Raw genomic sequence first — 22,897 nt, 5'->3', positions numbered from 1 at the left:
ACTTTGCATCCTGAGTGTCAGTACCATGCTCCTCGGCCACAATACAGAAGTGCACTTGTCCCATTACCCCATTTGAGAGAATACAGATGTGTCCACCTACATCTATCCTCAATATGCCATACAGCACGACAGGCTTGCGCACCAGGAGACTGTGCTGATTAATTTGATATGCGACACTTATATACTTATTATATATATAGACACCCACCATATCCAGGTGTCTAATATATATGTACTTCCCTTTTTTATTTTCATTCTTTATATGCAGCAGCAGCTGCTCCTAACTATCTCTTTACACTGCACTTTTCTTACTATGGTGGTGCCCTGGGGCGGCTTAGCCTGGCCGGTTTTGGGGGGTCCTGCGCTCTGGATTTGAACCTTAGTATGTTAGGGACCTACCCGAAAGAGGTTACCTGGATATGGTGGGTAGGCACATAAGCTTGGCCATGATTATGCTAAAAACCTCTACTGATTGCAAAATTTTATTGCATTTATTTATATTATTGATGATTTGGAGTTGTGCACCTGAGATTTTGTCTGTTTCTGTGCCTGCAATTAGTCTCATCAGTTAGCACCTCCCATTGTATATATAGTCAGGTTGTGCAGTCCAGAAATCTTTTTCATGTACTCCATTTAATGTGCTTTGTGCACATCTGAGGGAAAGGAGACACCCTCATTCTGGACTGGCACCCTTCCTTATTGGTTTAAAAGCATGGAGTATGGTAATGTATATGCACACTGTATTAGGCACAATTCTAGGTAAGTCCTACAAGTTATATACTGTAGTGCAATTTTGGTTCATTTTTGGGGCGTGGGTCCCCCTGGATTGCGTTGGTTGGTCTGTCTCAGGGCACTGCATTATAACACATTTTCCTTTATAACACATTTTAACCCTTCACTGTGTGTCTAATATATATGTACTCCACGTTTTTATTTTCATTCTTTATATGCAGCAGCAGCTGCTCCTAACTATCTTTACACTGCACTTTTCTTACTATGGTGGTGCCCTGGGGCGGCTTAGCCTGGCCGGTTTTGGGGGGTCCTGCGCTCTGGATTTGAACCTTAGTATGTTAGGGACCTACCCGAAAGAGGTTACCTGGATATGGTGGGTAGGCACATAAGCTTGGCCATGATTATGCTAAAAACCTCTACTGATTGCAAAATTTTATTGCATTTATATATATTATTGATGATTTGGAGTTGTGCACCTGAGATTTTGTCTGTTTCTGTGCCTACAATTAGTCTCAGAGGTAGAACCTCCCATTGTATATATAGTCAGGTTGTGCAGTCCAGAAATCTTTTCCTGAACCTCTACTAAAGTCTACCCATGATCTGTATATTTTTAGTGGGACTTGATTACGCTACCAGATACCAATGAGCAATACGTCAACAAAGTCAATTGCTAGGAAACTTTAGCAGAGTGAGAATACCTAAGGAAATCCTAACTGACCAAGATACCCCATTTATGACTAGAATCATGAAAGAGTTGTGTCGCCGATTTATCCTCAGGCTGGTGGTTTAGTAGAGAGGTTTAACTTTAAAGAATATGCTAAAGAAAGTGGTTGATAAAGATGGAAAATATTGGGTTATATGTTACCCTATCTATTGCTGGACATTAGAGAGAGGGTGAGAGCATCCTCTTATTGAAGTAGAAAAGTAAATGTACACAATAGATACTATGGCACCATTGAAAAAGAAGCATTGTCAATTAAGTGGCCATTAGAAGCACTAATGTACTAGCTTTTGGGAAGTAAATTCAGGTTGATTACCAATCATGCTCCATTGAAATAGATGTCTGAAAATAAAGAGATCATTTGGAGAATTACAAGATTGTTCTTGCTAAATTTTAATTCTAAGTTTTAAATAGAACATAGGCAAGGAAGTCAAGTTGCCAAATGCAGTTGCTTTGCCCAGTATCTTTTGATTTTGAACCACTGGTGTTCTGCCTCAGAAGTTGAAACAGGAGGGGGGATATGTGATAAAAGCATAGGAAAAGTTGTAAATGGGAACCATGTGTACCCTAGGTACCTGGCATCTGTCTGGTGGACAGTAGCTAATTGGCAACATTGATTGTCAGTGCACCTGTAAGAGGCTGATATAACGTGTGTCAGTTGTTGGTCTCAGCCTCTCACTACCTGGGGAACAGGCAGCAGGCCTGTTGAGAGACACTGTGATTAATGGCTGTTTAAAGTACTGTGCTAATACTGTTGTTTTGTTAGAGGAACATTAGGTCCCTCCATTCTGAGAGAATCATTTTGTATAGTTAGAGATGAACAGAGTAGGCTCTTATGTTTTATCTTTATGCTGCAAATAAAACTCAGTGTGGATACTTGCACCAAGGCCCTGGATTGATGTGCTACCAATTGACTGCTGTGTGAAAGTGCACCCGTCTACCCCCGGTGGCAGCATCCTGATCTTGCCACAATATATATATTGTACATACATTATATTTGGCAAGTAGGGAGAATCTCATATAAAACATATATGAAGAATGCACATTGTTTGCCTGATGATTATTTAGGGGCATATTTATTAATTAACTGGGACCAGTAGCGCACGCAGGGGGGTTTCTGAGTACCCAGAAACCTCCCCGACAGCCATCGAGAGCAGACACCATGTTATTAAGCCTGCCCCCCTTGCGGTAAAATGCAGCGATATGCGGGTTAATAAGGAGGCGGAGCCAATATGACACGATTCTATTAGAATTGCATCATTTGGCTCCATCCCCTCTCAACTGACCTGCGAATTGCAGCATTTTGCAGCTTGGGGGAGGAGCCTAATGACATGGTGCCAGTCTACCAGGTCCCGTCCCTGCAGCTACTGCAAGGTAAGTGTAATGTATGTATTTATGTTTAAGGTATGTGTGACATATGTGTGTACATATATGTATATGTGTGTGTATATATGTATGTGTATGTACAGTATATATGTGTGCGTGTGTGGAAACCCCCCTGGAGAAAACATGTCTTTATCCCTGGGGGCAGGGGCTCAGAAAAGAGTCTGTCCTTGTCATGTGGAAGAGGTGAAATGATCGCTAACGCGATCATGTCATTCCTCTATCGGGTCCCCACATCTTTGGATGGTGATAGATGTTGGAGTCAAGCTCCGGAATGCTTGGTATATCCACTGTGGGGGCTGTTCATGCTGTCAGAAATGTAGGTACCATTGTACATCCAGGAGATCCCTAATATTTGCAGTGTTTTGGGGGGATATCCCATAAATATTATTTGTTTTGTCACACTAGTCCAGGATGCACTATGAAACCATAAACCCCACTTAGGAAAGTGCACTGTTTACAGTGGCCTGGAAGTTCAGTGCATTTCATGTTCCAGTTGGGGGTCTCAGCACGGCACATAGAATTGTTGGGGACAGCACATATGCAATGTCAAGTAGAAGCATACTTGCCTACCCTCCCGATTTGGTCGGGAGCCTCCCGAAAATCGGGTGCCGCTCCCAACCTCCCGGGATGGCAGACAAGTCTCCCGGCTGCCGCTGACCCCTCCTGTCCCACCACCGACCCCCCCCTGTCCCACCGCAGTCTCCCGGCAGTGAAGGGGGGCGGTGACGCGATTTGCGTCATTTTGGCACCGCCCCCCGCTTCACACTGCCTGTAATATCGGCAGTGTGTAGCGGGGGCGGGGCCAAAATGACGCGCTCGCTGGCTCCTCCCCCCCAAATCTCATCTTGCCGGCCCCGCCCCCGTCTGCTGGCCACGCCCCCCAGTAATGCCGATCTGGCTGCTCCCTCCCGGTAGGGGCAGCCAGATAGTTGGCATGTATGAGTAGAAGTGCAATTGTTTGCTCGTTAATTAGTCACATGACCTACATATGTTTTTTATTTCAATGGTATTTACTCTGAACCCAGTGACAATCAAACTTGCCATTTAACAAAAGAATACTGCAACTTTCTCAGCGAAACTGATAGAAGAGTTAGCTGGCTGGTTCATACTGTAATGTATGAGCATTACCCTTGTATTTGAAGTTAATAGGAAGGGGTTAGAGAGCGGCCATGTACTGGCTAAAATGATAGCCACATATAGCACTGTACAGTTGTTCCTTCTGACAGAAAGATAGAAGTAACACTTAGGTGTAGCGACTGGTGCAGTGTTCTTTTTTCCTACCACCACCCTAGAGGCTAGCCACAGCCCTTCATCTTTGGAATGGAACCCTGTCCTGACTAGTTTTGCAATGTGTAGCCCCATAGGCTACAGCGGTTTATGCCATCTCCAGATTCGCATCCCGGAACTTGGTAAATCTGACAGCATCGCTTCCACCATAGAAACCTATGGGGGTTGCACTGCTGCAAGAAATAGAGGGACATCTCCATAATATATCTGGGCTGTTTTTGGGGACTACACTGCAAATACCAGAGCCGTAGCTAGACTTTTTGGTGCCCTGTGCCAGAAAGAGCATTGGCGCCCCCCTCATTTTTAAAAGGGACATAAGGCACCCAATAAAGGGGAATGGCTTCATGGGGAAGGGCCAGGGAAGAGATAGGAGAGGCCAGGAGATGCTGGGGATGAAATAAGAGGAAGCTACAAGTGAGAATGATAATAAACATAAATTTGACAGGCCCAAACAGCGCCCCCTGCCCTCTGGTGCCCTGTGTGATGGCACCGGCCGCACTACCCTAGCTACGGCCCTGGCAAATACTAGAGGTGCATACACACGTAACAATTTTGTAACCAACTATTATCTGTCAGATTTTCTGTCAGATTTTCCCTTGAAAAGTGAACGATTTTTTGAAGTGTACTGAACGATTTTTACAACGATGAGCAAAAAAAGTTCCTTCCCTTAATGAAAATCGTTATGTTGGTCAGTCTAAAATGAACTACAAACTACAAACGGGATGGCTTGAACGATTTTTGTTTTTTTATAACTCACAAACTGAACGATTTTTTTGAACGATAACGACGCCGTTATAGTTAAATCGTTCAAAAAATCGTTACGTGTGTATGCACCTTTAATGATAAATGGGCCTCTAAAGCTGCATACACACGTAATGATTTTAGTAACCAACGATTTTCGTTAACGATTTTCGTTTAGATTTTCCCTTGAAAAAGTGAACGAAAATTGTTTATAAAAATCGTTGGTTACTAAAATACTGGACGATTTTGTGAACGATTTTCATGAACGATGAACGATTTTTTAATCATGCATACAGAGAATGGACATCGTTCATTCTGTACAACATGAACGATTTTCTGAGCGAAAATCGTTATGTTGGACAGTCAGAATGGACGATGAACTTCAAACTACAAACGGGAGCACGCTTGAACGATTATCGTTCAACGTTCACCCCACAAAAATGAACGATTTTTTAAACGATTTAACGATAACGACGTCGTTATAGTTAAATCGTTAAATAAATCCTTACGTGTGTACGCACGGGACGATCTGTACCACCAACGCCTTGAAAGATATCTTTCAAAGATATCGTTCATATATCGTTCAAAGATCTTTCATCGATATCTTTCAGTGAGTCATCCTGCCACATCTCTGAACAGGCAAAGTTGATGATATCGTTCAAGTTGGCCTGCATGCACGAACGATGAAAGATATCATTATCGTTCATGCGGGAACGCGCATCGTTGGTCGATCATTCACTGCATAAAAATGAACGATATGAACGATTTATCATTGAACGATATCGTTATCGATCATATCGTTCAGGAAAATCGTCCCGTGTGTATGCAGCATTAGTCTTCCGTGAAATGGGCGTTTTTATGCATTACCATGTGGACTTAAGGTTTGTTGCTGATACCAATGATGATGACTGTGGCAGGAAAAACTATGGGCGTACAGTTATATTAAAATTGTGACTCAGCCATAGTAAATGCACAGGTTAGACCATAGAGTTGGTTAACAATAAGTTATCACTCTAACACATGACTATAAAGACAACCATAGCATGGTAATGTCTGCCAACACTATACTATATACAGAAGGAGTCCGAATTATATAAGAGGAACCTGAGCTCTCTCGTCTAGTACTACCTACGTGTGTGGGACAGAAAAGGATTGCATTGCTCTGTATGTATCCGGGTGGGATGGACATTAGGAGGTGTGCTAATGGAGGTGGCGCTGCTGATGTACATACTGTAGGACGGAGAGGGTTGGGTGGGGGAATATCCCCATACACACACGTTATAGCAAAGTCAGCCCTGACTACAGCCGGGCATCTCTCTCCAGCAAAGAGGAGGAGGGAGCTCTGGCACTGTCACTGCCCATTCATTTCTAGGAAGCGGCGGGCACCAGCGTGCCTTGTAGCAACGGGACTGTGCCCAAGTGATCATCAGCAGCTGACAGTCACCCTCTCACAGACCTACGTGCATCAGAGTATGGAGGCAGTGCTGGGAAAGCAGAGGACAGAAGGAAGCTGTATGAGATAGAAGATTGCACACATAAAAAACCAAACTCAGCAACAAGACTGCAAACTCGGGTTTCAGAGGGAGGGAGCAGCACTTTATCGTACATGAGTCTCTTGCTTCCCAGCTGAGGACATAAAGCCAGCCTACTTTTCTATCCAGCAGCAGCAGGGCCATGGAGAAGGCTCAGCAGCAGCCAAGTGGAGCAGGAGGCAGCAGTAACAGTAGTAGTCGGAGCAGCAGCAGAGCTACCTCTGCAGGGTCCTCTCCCTCCTCTAGTGGCCGGGGGCTGGTGCCAGGCTCCGTGCGGGGGACCCAGCAGCAGCAGCAGCAGGCTGTGGCATTGGCAGCGACTGGGAAACTAGATGGTGGAGCTGCTACTCAGGCAAGCAGGGGAGGAAGGGACCAGCAGCAGAAACAAGTCATTAAGGGGGTGCTAAGCAAGTACACCAACCTCCTCCAGGGCTGGCAGAACAGGTAACCCAGCACAGCACTCCATGTACATGTATTTCAGGCCTTAGTATATAGTATGTGTCTTATGCATAGTGAATGCATGATTTTGTACATGTACAGCACATTTCTCAAACACTTACTGTAATATATCTGTGTAATATAAAGTATTCTGGCTGTCGTGTTATTATTGTGCATACAGTATGTTACTCATATAAGGTGTTAATAATAACCTATGTTTTAGGGCACTGGATGTGGCCTGTACTTTGGCAAGTGAAGGCCATGGGTCTGTATGTAATCAGTGTTACAGTAGTCAGTGGCATTTGAGGTCTGTCTTTATTATTTATAGTAGGAAGTCACCTTTACATTTACACCTGGCTGATCAGCTACATGGCAGTGTGGATATCTACTTCCTGTTTGTTCATTACTTTTTTTAAGTCAGTCTACCTGAATGTCAGTTCATTTGGGAAACTTTGTAACAATGACAAAATTATCTGTATGTAAATTTGTGAAAACATTAAGAAATGTGCATTGCTCAATAAATGACAGTTGAAAACTAGATTGAAGCAGAACAAATTGGGGAAAAAAACTGGATAGAAATGAAGCCACATATGCAATCAAGGCAGGTATTTTGCCATTAATAATGTATTAGGTTTGTACAGTCAGTATATCAGCAGTAGCAAACAAATTAGATAAAATATGTATTTGTTGGGAAGTGCATGCTGTTTTATTTTCAGCTTTTAGCTTGCACTAGAGACGTTAAAAGGCTTGTGGACTTTAAGGGGATAAATAAATAAAACCAAACATTAACTATACTTTACTGACAATGGGAGTAACGTCTACTTATTGAATTTCTCAGTAGCAAATAATGCCTGCTCTAAAGAACTTACAATTTACTTTAGAAATCCTTGTTGTGGGTAATGCCTTGTCTAACTAGATAAAATCGGGGTAAGAATAGTTTACTGTAACTTGCTGTAATTTCAAAATATCTCACACTCAACTTTGCAACAACCATTGTTAATTAGTGATGCCCCTTGTAGTCCTTCAATGGGTAGTACCATTGTCACCTGTATTGGGTTACTGCCTCCAGCATTGCATAGCATGGAGGGGGATGTGCTGGCAGAAGGGGTACTATTCAAGCAACTGGCACATGAGTGTGCATTGTATAAGGTAAGTGGCTGGGTTGTCTGAGTCTCCTGACAAAACAACTTTTGAATATGCGACAGTTTTATTTGCCACCCATACCACTACCAGCTTTCTTCAGAAGTTGTCAGCAAGGCTTGGAGCAGATAACATAATGGTATGGCATAAACACATAATTGTTTATTTTGTACTCTTGATTTACAAAAATTGGAGGCAATTAAGTACTCTGTGTTGTGCTGCCGTAACATTCGTGAAGGCAATTTGCAGCGAGGTATCTTAACTCATTCTTCCTTACACCCCGTAGAGGTGCACAGGAAAATGAACGAATATTGTTTACTGTGATAATTGGTACTTTGCACACATCTCAGGAAGTTACAATAAAGTGCCTTGGGTGTGCACTTTAAAATCCCTTACTTTCTACTTCAGGGTCCATAGGGTATCCACAGGATACCTTGGGGTATAGGTGTGACGTCAGTCGCAGGGCACCAAAGAGTTAAGCTTTCAGCCTCCCAGGATGCACTAGGTCCCCCTCCTATACCCCGCCCCCGGGCCAAGGCACCTCAGTTTAGTTTGGTGCCCGGCCGGAGTCGGGTGCACCTGTTGGAGTGGGGGCTAGAAGAGCCCCTGAAGCTTTTTCTTCATGCAGCGGTGGCTGCACATCTGGATGAACAGCATGGACAGTCAGTCCTGACGTCCATGCTGTCTTCCCTACACCCCGCCGGTACCAGAACGCCGGTACTGATCCGGGGATGCTGGTGGGCGTCTGGGGTCACAGCTAGCGGTGACCCCAGATGCTCCGGACCATGGCCGGATTCAAGGGGGACAGAGGTAAGCAGCGGGGTCCCGCGGTGGGTCCCCGCTGATCACATGGTCCTAAGTCCCCAGGCAGGGGGCTCCCTGGGGACTGGCTGCAGCGTGGAGCCAGGCGACCAACCTGCGCTTCCACTACCCCCTGGGACAGCGGACCGCAGCAGAGCGGTAGCGCTGCGGCGTCCCAGGGGTTAAATGCATGCCAGGGGAGCGCGCCTTCCCTGTCTCACAGCCGGCGCCTCCCCCGCTGCACACAGCCCTCTATGCACTGTGCTGACTGGTCCTGTGTCAGCGCTCCTCCCCCAGGCCAGCTTCTCTCTGCTCCTCGGCGGCCATCTTCTCTGCAACGCATGGTGAACGCTGCTGGAAGTCTGGAAGGAAGCATCGTGGTCTGGGTCCCCCCGCATACCTCTCCTCCGCTGTGGCTCAGGTCTGTGTATGCAGCGCTGTGTCCTACCAGGCCCTGTGTCTGTGTAGTTGAGTGATCAGCGCTGTTAGTGCAGGAATTGTTATTTTTCTGCATTGTATGTGACTGTGCTAGCGCTGCCTGTAACTTTTCTTCTCTAAACTGTCAGCTTTATTACTAATTTCTTCAGCAGCGGTAGCTGCTCGTCGCACCTTGTGGCTGCGATCCTGGAAGGCGGACGCAGATCCAAGAAAGGTCTGGAAGCGTTGCCGTTTACCGGAGAAGTTCTCTTCGGTCCGGATCTGGATAAGATTGTGGCCACGCTGGCGGCAGCCAAATCTGCTTGTCTCCCGTCGGCCGCTGCTCCTTCTGGTTCTGGACCATCGTCCTTTCGGTCATCTAGGGCCCAGGGCAGGCCCAAACCACAGTCGTTTCCTCGACAGGCTGGCCTTAAGAAATCGGTCAAGCCCCGGAAACAGGCATGGAGTACCAGACCTCCGGCCCCCAAGCCAGATGACAAGCCTGCGGCCTGACGGTCCGGGTCTCCCCTTGGGGGATCCCAGGGTGGGAGGCCGCCTGCTGCAGTTCTCCCGGTGTTGGTCGTTCACTACGACAGACACTTGGGTTCTGGAGGTGGTCTCTCACGGGTACGCCCTCTCCTTCCGGCACAGACCCCCGGCTCGATTCTTCACCACGGGTCTACCATCAGACCGGAACAAGGCTACGGAGCTGCGGAAGGTATTGCACACTATGCTCCAGGCTGGAGTTATAGTGCCTGTTCCATTCTCCCAGAGGGGCCAGGGTTTCTATTCAAATCTATTTTTGGTACAGAAACCCAATGGGTCATATCGTCCGATTCTCAACCTCAAAGCACTCAACAAGTCTTTGCGGGTCCCGAAGTTTCGGATGGAGACCCTACGGTCCATCATTCTGGCGCTGGAACCTGGGGACTACATGGTGTCATTGGACATACAGGACGCTATGGCGGTCATGGCGGCTTCTCTGCGGCTGCAAGGAGTCCGCATGTTGCCGTACTTGGACGACCTGTTATTGGTGGCAGGATCTCCAGAGCTCCTGTTACACCACTTGGACCTGACCATTGCACTGCTGCAACGGCACGGCTGGCTAATCAACTGGCAGAAGTCCACTCTAATCCCGTCTCGGAGGATTCTGCATCTTGGAGCCTTATTGGACTCGGGACAGCAAAGGATCTTCGTGACGGAGGACAAGATCTCTGCTTTACAGTCAAGGGTGCGCAGTTGTCTGCACAGCCGCCGGGTGTCCTTACACTCGGCGATGAGGTTACTGGGCTCCATGGTGTCGGTGTTCGACATGGTGGAATACGCCCAGTTTCACTCCAGACCTCTGCAGCACCTGATCCTGTCCAAGTGGAACGGGCTGCCTCAGTCTCTGAAGTTCCAGACGATTGTGCTCACCCCGGAGGTTCGCCTGTCCCTTGCGTGGTGGTTAAAGACGACCCACCTCAACAAGGGACGTCCGTTCTGGGTTCCAAATTGGGTCCTGTTGACAATGGACGCCAGTCTTCGGGGCTGGGGAGCAGTTTCGGGTCCACACTTGTTCCAGGGCAGGTGGACGCCGACAGAAGCGGAGCTTCCAATAAATATCTTGGAACTCCGTGCGGTCTTCAATGCTCTCCTGCAGGCACAGCGGTTTCTCCAGGGTCACCCGGTGCAGGTCCAGTCGGACAATGCTACCACCGTGGCCTACATAAACAGGCAAGGAGGAACTCGCAGTCGGGCGGCTCTCGTAGAGGTCTCTCGGATCCTGGTTTGGGCGGAGCGCAATCTTCCGGCCATATCAGCGGTCTTCATCCCGGGAGTGCTAAATTGGGAGGCGGACTTTCTAAGTCGCCAGGACGTTCATCCAGGGGAATGGTCCCTGCACCCGGACGTTTTTCAACTACTGGTGGACAGGTGGGGTCTTCCAGAAATCGACCTCATGGCGTCCCGGCACAACAACAAGTTGCCGGTGTACGGGTCTCGCACAAGAGACGAAGGGGCGTCTCTGGTGGATGCTCTGTCCGTCCGGTGGACGTTCAGGTTCGCATACCTGTTCCCTCCGGTCTCCCTTCTTCCACGGGTAATCCGGAAATTCAAACAGGAAGGAGGGACGCTCCTGTTGATAGCTCCCGCGTGGCCCAGACGGCACTGGTTCTCAGACCTTCAGGGTCTGTCCGTGGACAGTCCTCTGCGGTTGCCGCTACGACTGGACCTTCTGTCTCAGGGTCCTTGTCTTCACCCGGACCTGACTCGGCTGTCTTTGGCGGCGTGGCTGTTGAGACGGCCATGCTGAGGTCCTGGGGGTTTTCCAGCTCTGTGGTGCGTACCATGTTACGAGCTCGGAAACCGTCTTCCGCGAGGATATACCATCGCGTGTGGCATACGTTCTTCCAGTGGTGTCGACCGAGAGGTTATGCACCGCGGGAGTTTCGTCTGTCTCGGATTCTCGCCTTCCTGCAAGCGGGACTAGATCATGGGCTTCGCCTTGCTTCTTTGAAGGTACAGGTTTCGGCCCTATCTGTCTGGTTTCACCGTAGGATTGCTACAATCCCGGATGTGCGCACCTTTATGCAAGGTGTTCTCCGTATTCAGCCGCCCTTTGTTCCACCTGTGGCGCCTTGGGATTTGGCTGTGGTCCTGAGGGCTCTCCAAGGACCGCCGTTTGAACCACTGGGCTCAGTGGATATTAAATGGCTAACAGCTAAGACTGTTTTCCTTCTGGCCGTTGCTTCAGCCAGACGTGTTTCTGAGTTAGGGGCTCTTTCTTGTAGACCCCCTTTCTTGGTTTTTCATGGGAACAGGGCAGTGCTCCGCACTCGGCCCGAGTTTCTTCCCAAAGTTGTTTCCCAGTTTCATGTTAACGAGGAAATAGTTGTTCCGGCCTTTAACTCACCGGATCTTTCCGTGGGTGAGGCCTCTTTGGATGTTGTGCGGGCCTTAAGGACTTATGTTGACCGCACTTCTTTGTTTAGGAAGTCGGACGCTTTGTTGTCCTCTATGGCTTCTGTAAAAAGGGTTGGCCTGCTTCAAAGCAAACTTTGGCAGCCTGGATCCGTATGGCTATTTCTGAAGCTTATCTTCATGAAGGTCTACCGGTCCCTCCTTCTCTGAAGGCTCATTCCACTAGGTCTGTGGGTCCTTCGTGGGCAGCTCGACGTGGTGCCTCGGCAGTTCAGATCTGCAAGGCTGCTACGTGGTCTTCTGTCCATACCTTCGTGAGGTATTACAGGTTTGACACCTTCGCCTCTCAGGATGCTTCCTTCGGGCGGCGGATTCTCCTTTCTGCACAGGAGCGTCCCCACCCTTAAAGGATACTGCTTTGGGACATCCCCAAGGTATCCTGTGGATACCCTATGGACCCTGAAGTAGAAAATATGAGATATGGTAAGAACTTACCCTTGTTATCTCTATTTCTACGAAGTCCATAGGGTTCCACAGGACTCCCGCCCTGTCGCACCTGTGCTGCAGATGGGCTTTGCTCTGGTCACCGGTTTTCCGTCTCCCTCTGGTGAGAATGTGATTCTTGTATGTGTCCAGATCTTTGTTCTCTCTCTTCCTTCTCCTCCTCCGGCCTATGGCTTGGTAACTAACTGAGGTGCCTTGGCCCGGGGGCGGGGTATAGGAGGGGGACCTAGTGCATCCTGGGAGGCTGAAAGCTTAACTCTTTGGTGCCCTGCGACTGACGTCACACCTATACCCCAAGGTATCCTGTGGAACCCTATGGACTTCGTAGAAATAGAGATAACAAGGGTAAGTTCTTACCATATCTCATATTTTTATACCTATATCTAGATGTATGCCTAGTAATACTGCACACCTAACCTACACTCTTGAAAATGCCCTCACAAACTAAAAGTGCCCCTAGGTGACATGAGTGGGGACAAATATCTGAAGAGGAGCAAGACTGTAACTGTCACTCCTACCTTCATAACGTGACTTTTTAATTTCTCCTGTAATACTGCTCAGTTATAATTCATAGTATACATTGTTCATGAGAGGGAGGAGGGCAATGTCCACTGGATTTGTAGTGTTGGCAATGTCCACTGGTTTTGCAGTGTGGGCAATGTCCACTGGTTTTGTAGTGTGGGCAATGTCCACTGGTTTTGCAGTGTGGGCAATGTCCACTGGTTTTGTAGTGTCACTTTTTTGTGTGCAGCTTTTTATTACATCTCTTGGAGTGTCCCAGGAAGTACTCTTCTGTGTGATAAGCAACATGGAGGCCCAGAATGCGTCCCATTTAAAGTATAGTACCAGCCAGAATGCCTTATCTGCCTGTTTATTTTGCTTCAGTAATATTATTCTGAAAAATGAAATCTTATTTATGCACAGCTCTGTAAAAGGAGGATAATTGCATAGGCAAACGCAGGGGGGGTTTTTCCGTCTGCCTGGAAACCCCCCTGCCCAGCACATACCATGACCACAATAGAAATAGTAATATAATAGAATGTTACTAGTGCTACATGTTCTTCTTAGTATCACAAATGAAATAATTAGCACCAACTGTGGATCTTTTAAAATGTGTCAGCCAGTAATAAATATACCTGTGCACCGACTAGGAGATGTGGAAAACATGCACTGTTAGGAGTGCACTCCTATAGACCATCAATAGGGTTAATAATTAAAACTGTATAATTATACACTATCCAGTACATAAGGAGACCAATATGTACATATATGTCCAGGGCAGTACTAAGTTCTTCTGCTGCTCCCCCAGACTCCTGGACTTGCTCCAATGCTCTGGAATGATGCCTACATCTGAAAAAAACATTCTGCTCAGACAGGATGGATGTACTGCCGCATCTAATGGCTTACTGTGATCGCTCGTCCTGTATATGCTGGAATTATGCAACATAATATACTTTGTATGTAACATATTAAAGCTGGATATGTGCTAATTATGCCCTCTTCATGGACAGGCCACACTCACTCTAAAATCAAGCATTTGGAAACCACCCTCTAGAAATCCTGTGTTTGCCACTGAATAGTGTACTTATTCCGGGAAATTTTCACTCAGCCACACTAGTCTGTGCAAATTTCTGCTGCTTCATATCTTTTGCCATAAACCTATATATGCATTTTGTCAGAAAACTTGTATTGAGTGCATCCCTTAATTACAGTAACAATCCTTACTTATGTACTATATGTACATACAGTATAAGTAGAGCAACTGGAGCTCTTGGGGACCCACTGCAAAGACTGCAGTTAGGCACTCTCCATGGTCCTGTCCCATTTGTTTACTATTACCTTTCCAAAAACAATCCCCTCTCCCCTCTGCACTTGAAAATACCAGCACAAATGAGGCCTACAAGTACTGTATTCAATGCGCAAGATGTTATTTTTAGGCAATTCTGATTTCTGAACTTATTTTGGAACTGGCCATATGCCCCCCAAAATAGTAAATCTGGAAACAAATACAGTATATTATTGTTTAAAGCAGGGGTCTTCAAACTTGGCCTTCCAGATGCTGTGGAACTACACATCCCAGCATGCACTGCACATAGTTTTAGCATGCTGTTATATCAAAAAGGTGGCAGTGCATGCTGGGATGTGTAGTTCCACAGCAGCTGGAGGGCCAAGTTTGAAGACCCCTGGTTTAAAGCCTCAGCAGCAGATATGCCTAATCTTGTCTGGTGCTTGTCAGTGTGCAACACGATTTTATTCTGAAAAATGAATTTTAGCTTGGATTTTTTTCATTGTATTCTTTTTTTATTTTAGATTATTTATTTCATATACCAAGTATTGTATTATAATAGGTATTCTTTTGCTAAGTACAACTCTATCAATACACTGTCAATGCTTAAATAATTACCATTACATCCCTTACTCTCTTTTTTTCCTTGACGTTTTTAATTTTGAGATATATATATATATATATATATATATATATATATATTATATGTATATATATATATACTGCATATACTATTGATTGAGCTGTGTTCTAAATATTTGTGGCATTAATAAGCTATTTGACTGTATTGGCAAATATTCCATCTATTCCTACATAAGGAAATCCTTAAAACTTGACCTGTTAACACGAAAATATGAGGACAGTTGAAAAGTCCTATTTAGAATTTGTTTTAGGTCTCTTCTGGTTATCAAAAATATGGGGAGGAATAGGAAGAGGAAGAGAGAGAGAGATTGATTCAGCATGAATTTCCTACTAAAGCACAGCAAGAAAATATGATAAAGCGAAAACGTAACATCAGAGAAGTTTTTGCACAATTTGGTGTAATATTTTTGCATCTTTTGTCTGTGCGCGCTCCTGTTTTTTGCACTATCCAATTACAAAAGATATAAAACTGTAACCAGCTAAAAGTGCTGGAGAATTTGGGGAAATCTGTCTGTAGGGAAGATGTACTAATCTCTGGAAAGTGATAAATTGGAGAGGGATAAACTACTAACCGATCAGCTCCTACCTTTCATTTTTCAAACACAGCCTGTAACATGACAGTTAGGAGCTGATTGGTTGGTATATCTGCCCCCCAGATCCCTTAAAATAAGTAACTGACATAGGTAATAATTTTAGAAATGTATTAGTGGCCCTTAAAAAAGTAGTTTGGGTTCTTAAATGGTGTCAAATGGCTGTTATATGCATATTTCCATTAGTGTGGAAAAATAATCAAAAGCTATTTCTTTTGAGAAAATAATTGCTGCAGTTAAATTGGGGGAACATTAAAACAGGTGCAAGTATATTTTTGAGTCCAGAAAGTGCACTTTTAAAATTTTTAAAAAATACACCAGGTGCAGATACCTGCAATATTTAACCACTTGCCTGGCACAGTCGTATCTGATACGACCAGTCAGAGAAACACAGTGGGCGGCTGCTGGAAGTTAACTTCCAGCAGCCGCCCATCTCAGAGGGACCTGCCGGTCCCTCTACACCTGCGCCGCCTCCTACTTTGTCTCCCGATCACTGCTGGCCACAGTGATCGGGCCCCGGCGGCACCCCCCTAGAAGCAGCAGCCACAGCTCATGTAGCCGCTGCTGCTGCTGCGACCCGATCACTGTGGCCAGCAGTGATCGGGCAGCCATTTCAATACTAGGCAGTAGTGGCGGCTCTGGTAGCCGCCGCTGCTGCTATGTAGCCGGGCCGCTAGCGGGACACCCTCCCGCTGCGGCTCCGGATCACAGTGATCAGTGAGATCACTGTGTGAGAGAAGCAGCAGCGGCGGCTCTGGTAGCCGCCGCTGCTGCTATGTTGCCGGGCGGCTCCGGATCACAGTGATCAGCAAGATCACTGTGTAGTCAGCAGCAGCAGCGGCTCTGGTAGCCGCCGCTGCTGCTATGTACCCCGGCGGCCCCTCCCACTCCTTTCCGGCCTCAGCTCCACCTCCCCAAGTCCCCATGTGTCCCGATCACTGCTGGCCACAGTGATCGGGCAAATATAAAAATAGTTATAAAATATGTGTATACATATATATGTACATATATATGTATATATGTGTGTATATATATATATATACATATATATATATATATATATATATATAATGTGTGTGTATGTATATATATATATACACATACATATACACACATGTGTGTGTAAGCAGGAGCAGTATCTATATATATATATATATATATATATATGTTCAATATAGATATATATATATATTAGATATAGATATATATATATATATATATATTGAATATATATATATATATTGAATATATATCTATATCAAACATATATATATATCTGTTTGATATAGATATATATATATATATCGAATATATATATATATATATATATATATCTATATCGAATATATATATACCTATATCGAACATATATATATATCTATATCGAACATATATATATATATATATATATATCTATATCGAACATATATATCTATATCGAATATATATATATATATATATATCGAATATATATATATATATATATATATATATAATCGATAGATATCGCAGAGCCTCTGATTAGGGAAGGCAACCGTCCATCGATGGTTTGCAAACATCGATGGTCTGACTGAAAACAAGTGGTTTGCCATTGCTGGTGGCCATCAATGTTGCACCATCGATGGTAGCCATCAATCGATGTTTAGGAAACATCGACAGTTGTGGTCTACACAGATCTTGCCCAATCGCTAAACAGTTGATGGCTTCTAACGATGGTTGAACCATCGATGGTACAGCTGTCAATGGCCATCACTACAGTATAACATAAAAATTGCTATTTTTATGGTATACTGGGTTTTAAAAAATTATTTTTTTCAAATAAAATAGTGATGGATAAGTTTAAAATTATGTTCTTGATCTAATTCAATCATAAAAGAAACCGACAATTTTGGAGCGGTTTTTGTAAAAAGAATTTGTCAGTTAAGTGGTTAAAGCACATTTCCCAACCATACAGTCCCTCAAAATACCCCCCCCCCACTACTTTAATCCCATTTTCTACTACTTTTATTTTTTTTAATTAAACAAATAAAAAAATATATATTTTTGCCTAATTTGTCATTAGGGGGAGTGTCCATCGGGTTCTGAACCAAGTCCCCACATTTTTAAACAAAGATAGGGATTTGCACAACTTTTCACCAGCTCTGAGATGGTGAAAACCATTCGCCGGCTTTTGTCTATGGGGAATTCGCACATGCGAAAACTTCGGCAATAGGCTTCCCAATTACATTTCTGTAAGTGAAGAAAACTCATGAGTGTAGCTGCCTTTTTAAATGCCCATCAAGTTTTAATTTTGGTTATATTCTGTAAATTATCTTCTGGTGAATTATCTTTGACAGCCACATTTCCTTCTGCTGTCTCCTAGTGGGCACTGAGGTTATTTAAACTTAACTCACATACAGGTTTTGTAGTCAAATTCTACAAATAGTATTATCATACTGTGTATCTGCCATGTTCTGTACAAGTGGAAAGTTATCTGGCTTAAGAGAAAACTAAAATACTCTTTTTGGCCCACAAATGCCAGGCATGCTGTAAACAATTACCATATTTACTTTGGATAAGGCAATCAGTATGGCAGCTCATATACCTATTTTTGTTTTGGTTTAATGTAAGAGAATGCATGATATTGGCATACAAGCAATTGTGCTGATTTACTATATATATATATACTTATTGCAATTTTATTTTAGAAGGCTTTAGCACAATCATTTTTTTTATATAAATATGCAATGGACAGAATAATAATAAATAATCTTTAATTTGAAAAAGGAAAACTATTTAGTAACATTGCCATTGGTTTTCAGATATAATAATATTTTTTATCTCTACTATGCTATTTTATAGTTGCAAATCATACAATGGTTCTTAAGATTTGATGGCAGGGATTACATATTCTAAAGGGTTTGGAACAATTCATGTAATATTTAGTTGGTTTGTATGAGGATGCATCTAGCGAGTTTTAGCAAACTCCACATGCACTATAGCAAACATACGCATCTGTGAGTATCTCCGTACGTTTCTGATTTGGACCCATCTCGGCCAATTCTCTCCGTCTGTAAAATGGGAGTTACTGGATGTCAACTGAGCCGAAACTGGGCGGATGCACAGAAGAGCACTGTCTTGTGGGAGTATCGCGTGCGTGTAGCCAGTGTTGCATCCTGTTCTGAGTCATGCGTATGCCGAAGGGGTGTCTATTTCAGACGAATCTCTTGCAACCAGCATGGATTAGGTGTAAATGCGGATACTAACAATGGCGGTTGCTCTTGAAGTAGGGTGGTGTGATCTGTGCCCCATAGGACTCACGAATAGTCATAAAGGAAAAAATAAGGTAAATAAATAAAGATTATTACCATATATAACAAAAAGAAGAAATTTATTGCATGTTAATAAAGAAAAATACTGCATAAATCTTTATGTTAGAGTTTGTAGATGGTTATGAACATTTTGTTTGACACTGGTGGCGGGATGCACTAATATAGTACAGTACATACTGCCGTACATTGCATTCGTACTGATCGCAAATGCACTAACAAAGTCCTTTGCGATCAGCACTGCGCCCTGGGCTTCCGGGTTTATGATCCGGGAGTCCATCTGCGCATGTGCAGAGTGATGCAGCAGTGTCACGACCAGGGTTTCTCGGCAAGGTGGTCGACGGGTATTACCTGTGAGGTCACTGCGGCGGGGCATCTGGCAGTTGTGCTGGTGTGTGGCGAGGGGCATTGGCTGTGCGTGGTTCTGCGCGGGCATGCTGTCACGTTGGGCTGGTGAGGCCTGGCAGCGCTTCCGTTCCATTTGGCATGGGCGCCGCCGTCTTTGCCTCCCGCCATTTGCTTTGCTCGCCCAATCCTGGTTTGTCACATGCTCTCTCTGGCCAGTCACGGCACAGCACTTGGTATTTAGGGAGGTTCAGAGCCTCAGAGCCTCATTGCCAGTGCAACGTGTTTCTCAGCATAGCTGAGAGAGAGTTCCCTGTGCTCACCACCTGTTACCTGTGAAATGCTACCTGCCTGCCTGCTTGTCTGCTCCAACCCCGCTGGACTACCCTGCAACCTCCATTACATTCCCCTTGCCTGAGTACCTGGGTCCTGCTGTTCACCCTGCACCTTGCCTCCACTGTCACTCTGCTGGATGTTTCTTCCTCAGTCTGCATTCCTCATTAATCAGTCACCACCTGGACAGTTCCCCTTGTCTGCCACAACAAAACCAGAACCTCACAGTTTGCACTGGCCTCATGGATCCGACCACAGAACAGGAGTCTGAAGTAGATTTATTTTGGTGCATTTCTGGCCGTCTGGAAAACCTGGAAACCATGCAGCACCAAATGGCTCAGTTTCTGCAAGAAATGTCTAAACGACAGGATAGTCTGCAAACCTCCTTATCCACCTCTGGGGTACCAGCAACTACACCAGCTTCTATGTCCAGGAATACAAGAAGCAGGGCATCTCCCCACTTACATCTCCCTATGCCAAGCAAGTTCGATGGCAACCCTAAGCTCTGTCGCGGATTCCTGAATCAGTGCGATATACATTTCACCCTATAGCATGATAATTTTCCCACTGCAAGAACCAAAGAGGCTTATATCGTCTCCTTGTTGTCCGGCTCGGCCTTGGATTGGGTTTCCCCACTCTGGGAGTGTTCAGGTCCTCTGCTGGATAACTATGCAGGCTTTGTGTCATCTTTCAGGAGAATTTTTGATGAACCTGGACGTACTGTGTCAGCATTGTCCGGTATCATGACTCTGAGACAAGGAATCCTTCCCGTCAGCCAATATGCTGTACAGTTTAAAATTTTGGCATCAGAGCTCAAGTGGAACGAGGAAGCCCTCTCCTCAGCCTTTTGGCATGGACTTTTGGACCGACTAAAAGATGATCTGGTCACCTGTGAGCTCCCTACTAACCTAAATGACATGATTTCGCTCTGTAACAAGATCGACCTACGCTTCAGAGAACGTCAGGCTGAAAAGCATCGGTATGTCAGGCAAAGGTCTACCCTTCCCTTGCCTACCCATCCAGCCCCTCCTCCTACGGATGAAGAGGCTAACCATACCCATCTCTCCAAAGAGGATCATCAGAGAAGGATATTAAAAAACCTCTGCCTATACTGTGGAGATTTGGATCACCTGGGGCCTCCTGTTCCCGCAAGACGGGAAACGCCTGTTCCTAACTGTCGCTGGAGACATCAAGTTAGGAGTAATGAGTCCGTCCTCAAATAATAAAGATTTCATCATAACTTTAGCTATAGATATCAAGCCTAAACCTGCCTTTGTTACTGCTCTACTAGATTCTGGAGCAGCCGGAAATTTTATAACCTCCAGCTTAGTGGACAAACTACAGATTTCTTGTTCATCCCTCCATCATGCGATTTCCTTGACTGTCGTAGATGGTCGGCCTCTGGCTAATGGAGTCGTCACCAAAGAGACTCAACCAGTACTAGTCCGTATCGGAGCACTCCATTCTGAGTCTGTAAAGTTCTTAGTGATACCTGAGGCATCTCAAGGCGTCATTTTAGGACTACCCTGGTTACGCCTGCACAATCCTAGGATAGACTGGTGTTCTATGCAAATTCTTTCATGGGGAGCTGACTGTCAGAAATCCGGTCTTCCCAAGATACGACCTGTAAGGAGAACAGCTTCAGCAATATCTCCATCAATTCCTAAGGAGTATGAAATGTTTACTGATGTCTTCTCTGAACAACAAGCAAATGTCTTACCTCCTCATAGAGAGTGGGATTGTCCAATTGATCTATTGCCAGACAAGATGCCGCCTCGTGGTCGCACCTATCCTCTGTCCTTACCGGAGACCAAAGCTATGTCTGAATACATTCAGGAGAATTTGTAGAAAGGATTTATTCGCCCCTCCATCTCTCCTACCGGAGCTGGGTTCTTCTTTGTTGCCAAAAAGGACGGTGGCTTAAGACCTTGTATAGACTACCGAGGCTGGAATGATATAACGGTCAAGAATCGATATCCGCTTCCACTAATCACAGAGTTATTTGACAGAGTCAAGGGGTCCATCATATTCTCCAAGTTAGATCTTAGAGGGCCTACAATCTCATTCGTATTTGCTCAGGTGACGAGTGGAAGACCGCTTTTAATACTAGAGATGGACATTTCGAATACCTTGTGATGCCTTTCGGCTCTTGCAATGCCCCTGCTGTCTTTCAGGGCTTTGTCAATGAAATTTTCCAGGACTTATTGTACGTGTCTGTTGTTGTCTATCTGGACAATATATTGATTTTCTTGTCTTCTCCAGAGGAATATCATAAACATGTGAAGGAGGTGCTGTCTCGTCTGAGGGAAAACCACCTCTACTGTAAGCTGGAGAAATGTCTTTAGTGTACCCAGTGTGCCATTTCTCGGTTATGTCATCTCTGGCTCCAGCCTAGAAATGTACCCCAAAAATGTACAGGCGATCCTGGATTGGTCTTGACCTCAAACCTTGAAAGCCATACAGAGACTACTTGGATTCACCAACTATTATAGACATTTTATCAAAGGATTCTCGTCACTGATGGCTGCCATTACGGCCCTGACCCGTAAAGGCGCCAATCCTGCCCTATGGTCACCCGAAGCAGAGACAGCCTTCCAGCTTCTGAAACAAGCCTTTATCACAGTTCCTGTCCTGAGATAACTGAACCTGGATAGACCTTTCTTATTAGAGGTGGATGCCTCATCAGAAGCAGTGGGAGCAGTTTTATCTCAGCGTTATGAAGACAACTGAGTTCATCCTTGTGGGTTTTTCTCCAATAAGTTCTCTCCTGCCGAAAAGAACTATGCCATAGGTGAACAAGAACTCTTGGCAGTGAAGTTGGCGCTGAAGGAGTGGAGATACTTACTTTAAGGGGCCAAATTTACCTTCACTGTCTTCACTGACCATCGGAGCCTCCTCTTTCTCAAAAATATCCAGTGTGTGAGTCCTCGTCTGGCCCGGTGGGCCATCTTCTTTGCTCATTTCCATTTCACCCTGACCTTCCGATCTGGAGCTCTTAATCAAAAAGTGGATGCTCTGTCTAGATCTCTCCTCTGTAACAACAATTCTGAGACCCTACGTAGTGCACCTGTGCTGGAGTCAAGAGTGTTTGCCACCATACAAATACAACCCCCTACTGGAAAGACCTTTGTGGCCCTGGAGTTAAGGAAGCAGCTCCTCACCTGGGCTCATTCCTCTCGCTTTGCAGGTCACTCAGGTACTCGGAAGACTCTGGAACTTTTAAAAGAAGTTACTGGTGGCCATCCATGAAGGCTGATGTGCTGGAGTTTATTTCCTCATGTACCTCATGTGCT

The 22,897-nt window shown here is 45.2% G+C and overlaps 1 protein-coding gene across 3 annotated transcripts in view; it reads left to right on the top strand.

Moving 5' to 3' along the window:
• The first annotated feature begins 6,139 nt into the window (after positions 1 to 6,139).
• OSBPL10 (oxysterol binding protein like 10) overlaps positions 6,140 to 22,897 on the top strand; it is a 534,391-nt gene continuing 517,633 nt past the window's right edge. For all 3 annotated transcript variants that reach the window (XM_088463527.1, XM_088463519.1, XM_088463516.1), the window contains exon 1: positions 6,140 to 6,843. In XM_088463527.1, the coding sequence (XP_088319653.1) occupies positions 6,542 to 6,843 (302 nt within the window). In that variant the 5' untranslated portion in view covers positions 6,140 to 6,541. The remainder of the gene's footprint in view (positions 6,844 to 22,897) is intronic.

This window comes from Taudactylus pleione, unplaced genomic scaffold (assembly GCF_031769625.1).
Source record: "Taudactylus pleione unplaced genomic scaffold, aTauple2 ptg000053l, whole genome shotgun sequence".
NCBI classification, from domain to species: Eukaryota; Metazoa; Chordata; class Amphibia; order Anura; family Myobatrachidae; genus Taudactylus; species Taudactylus pleione.
Note: the sequence above shows the minus strand (reverse complement) of the source record. Positions and strands in the feature narration are given on the sequence as shown.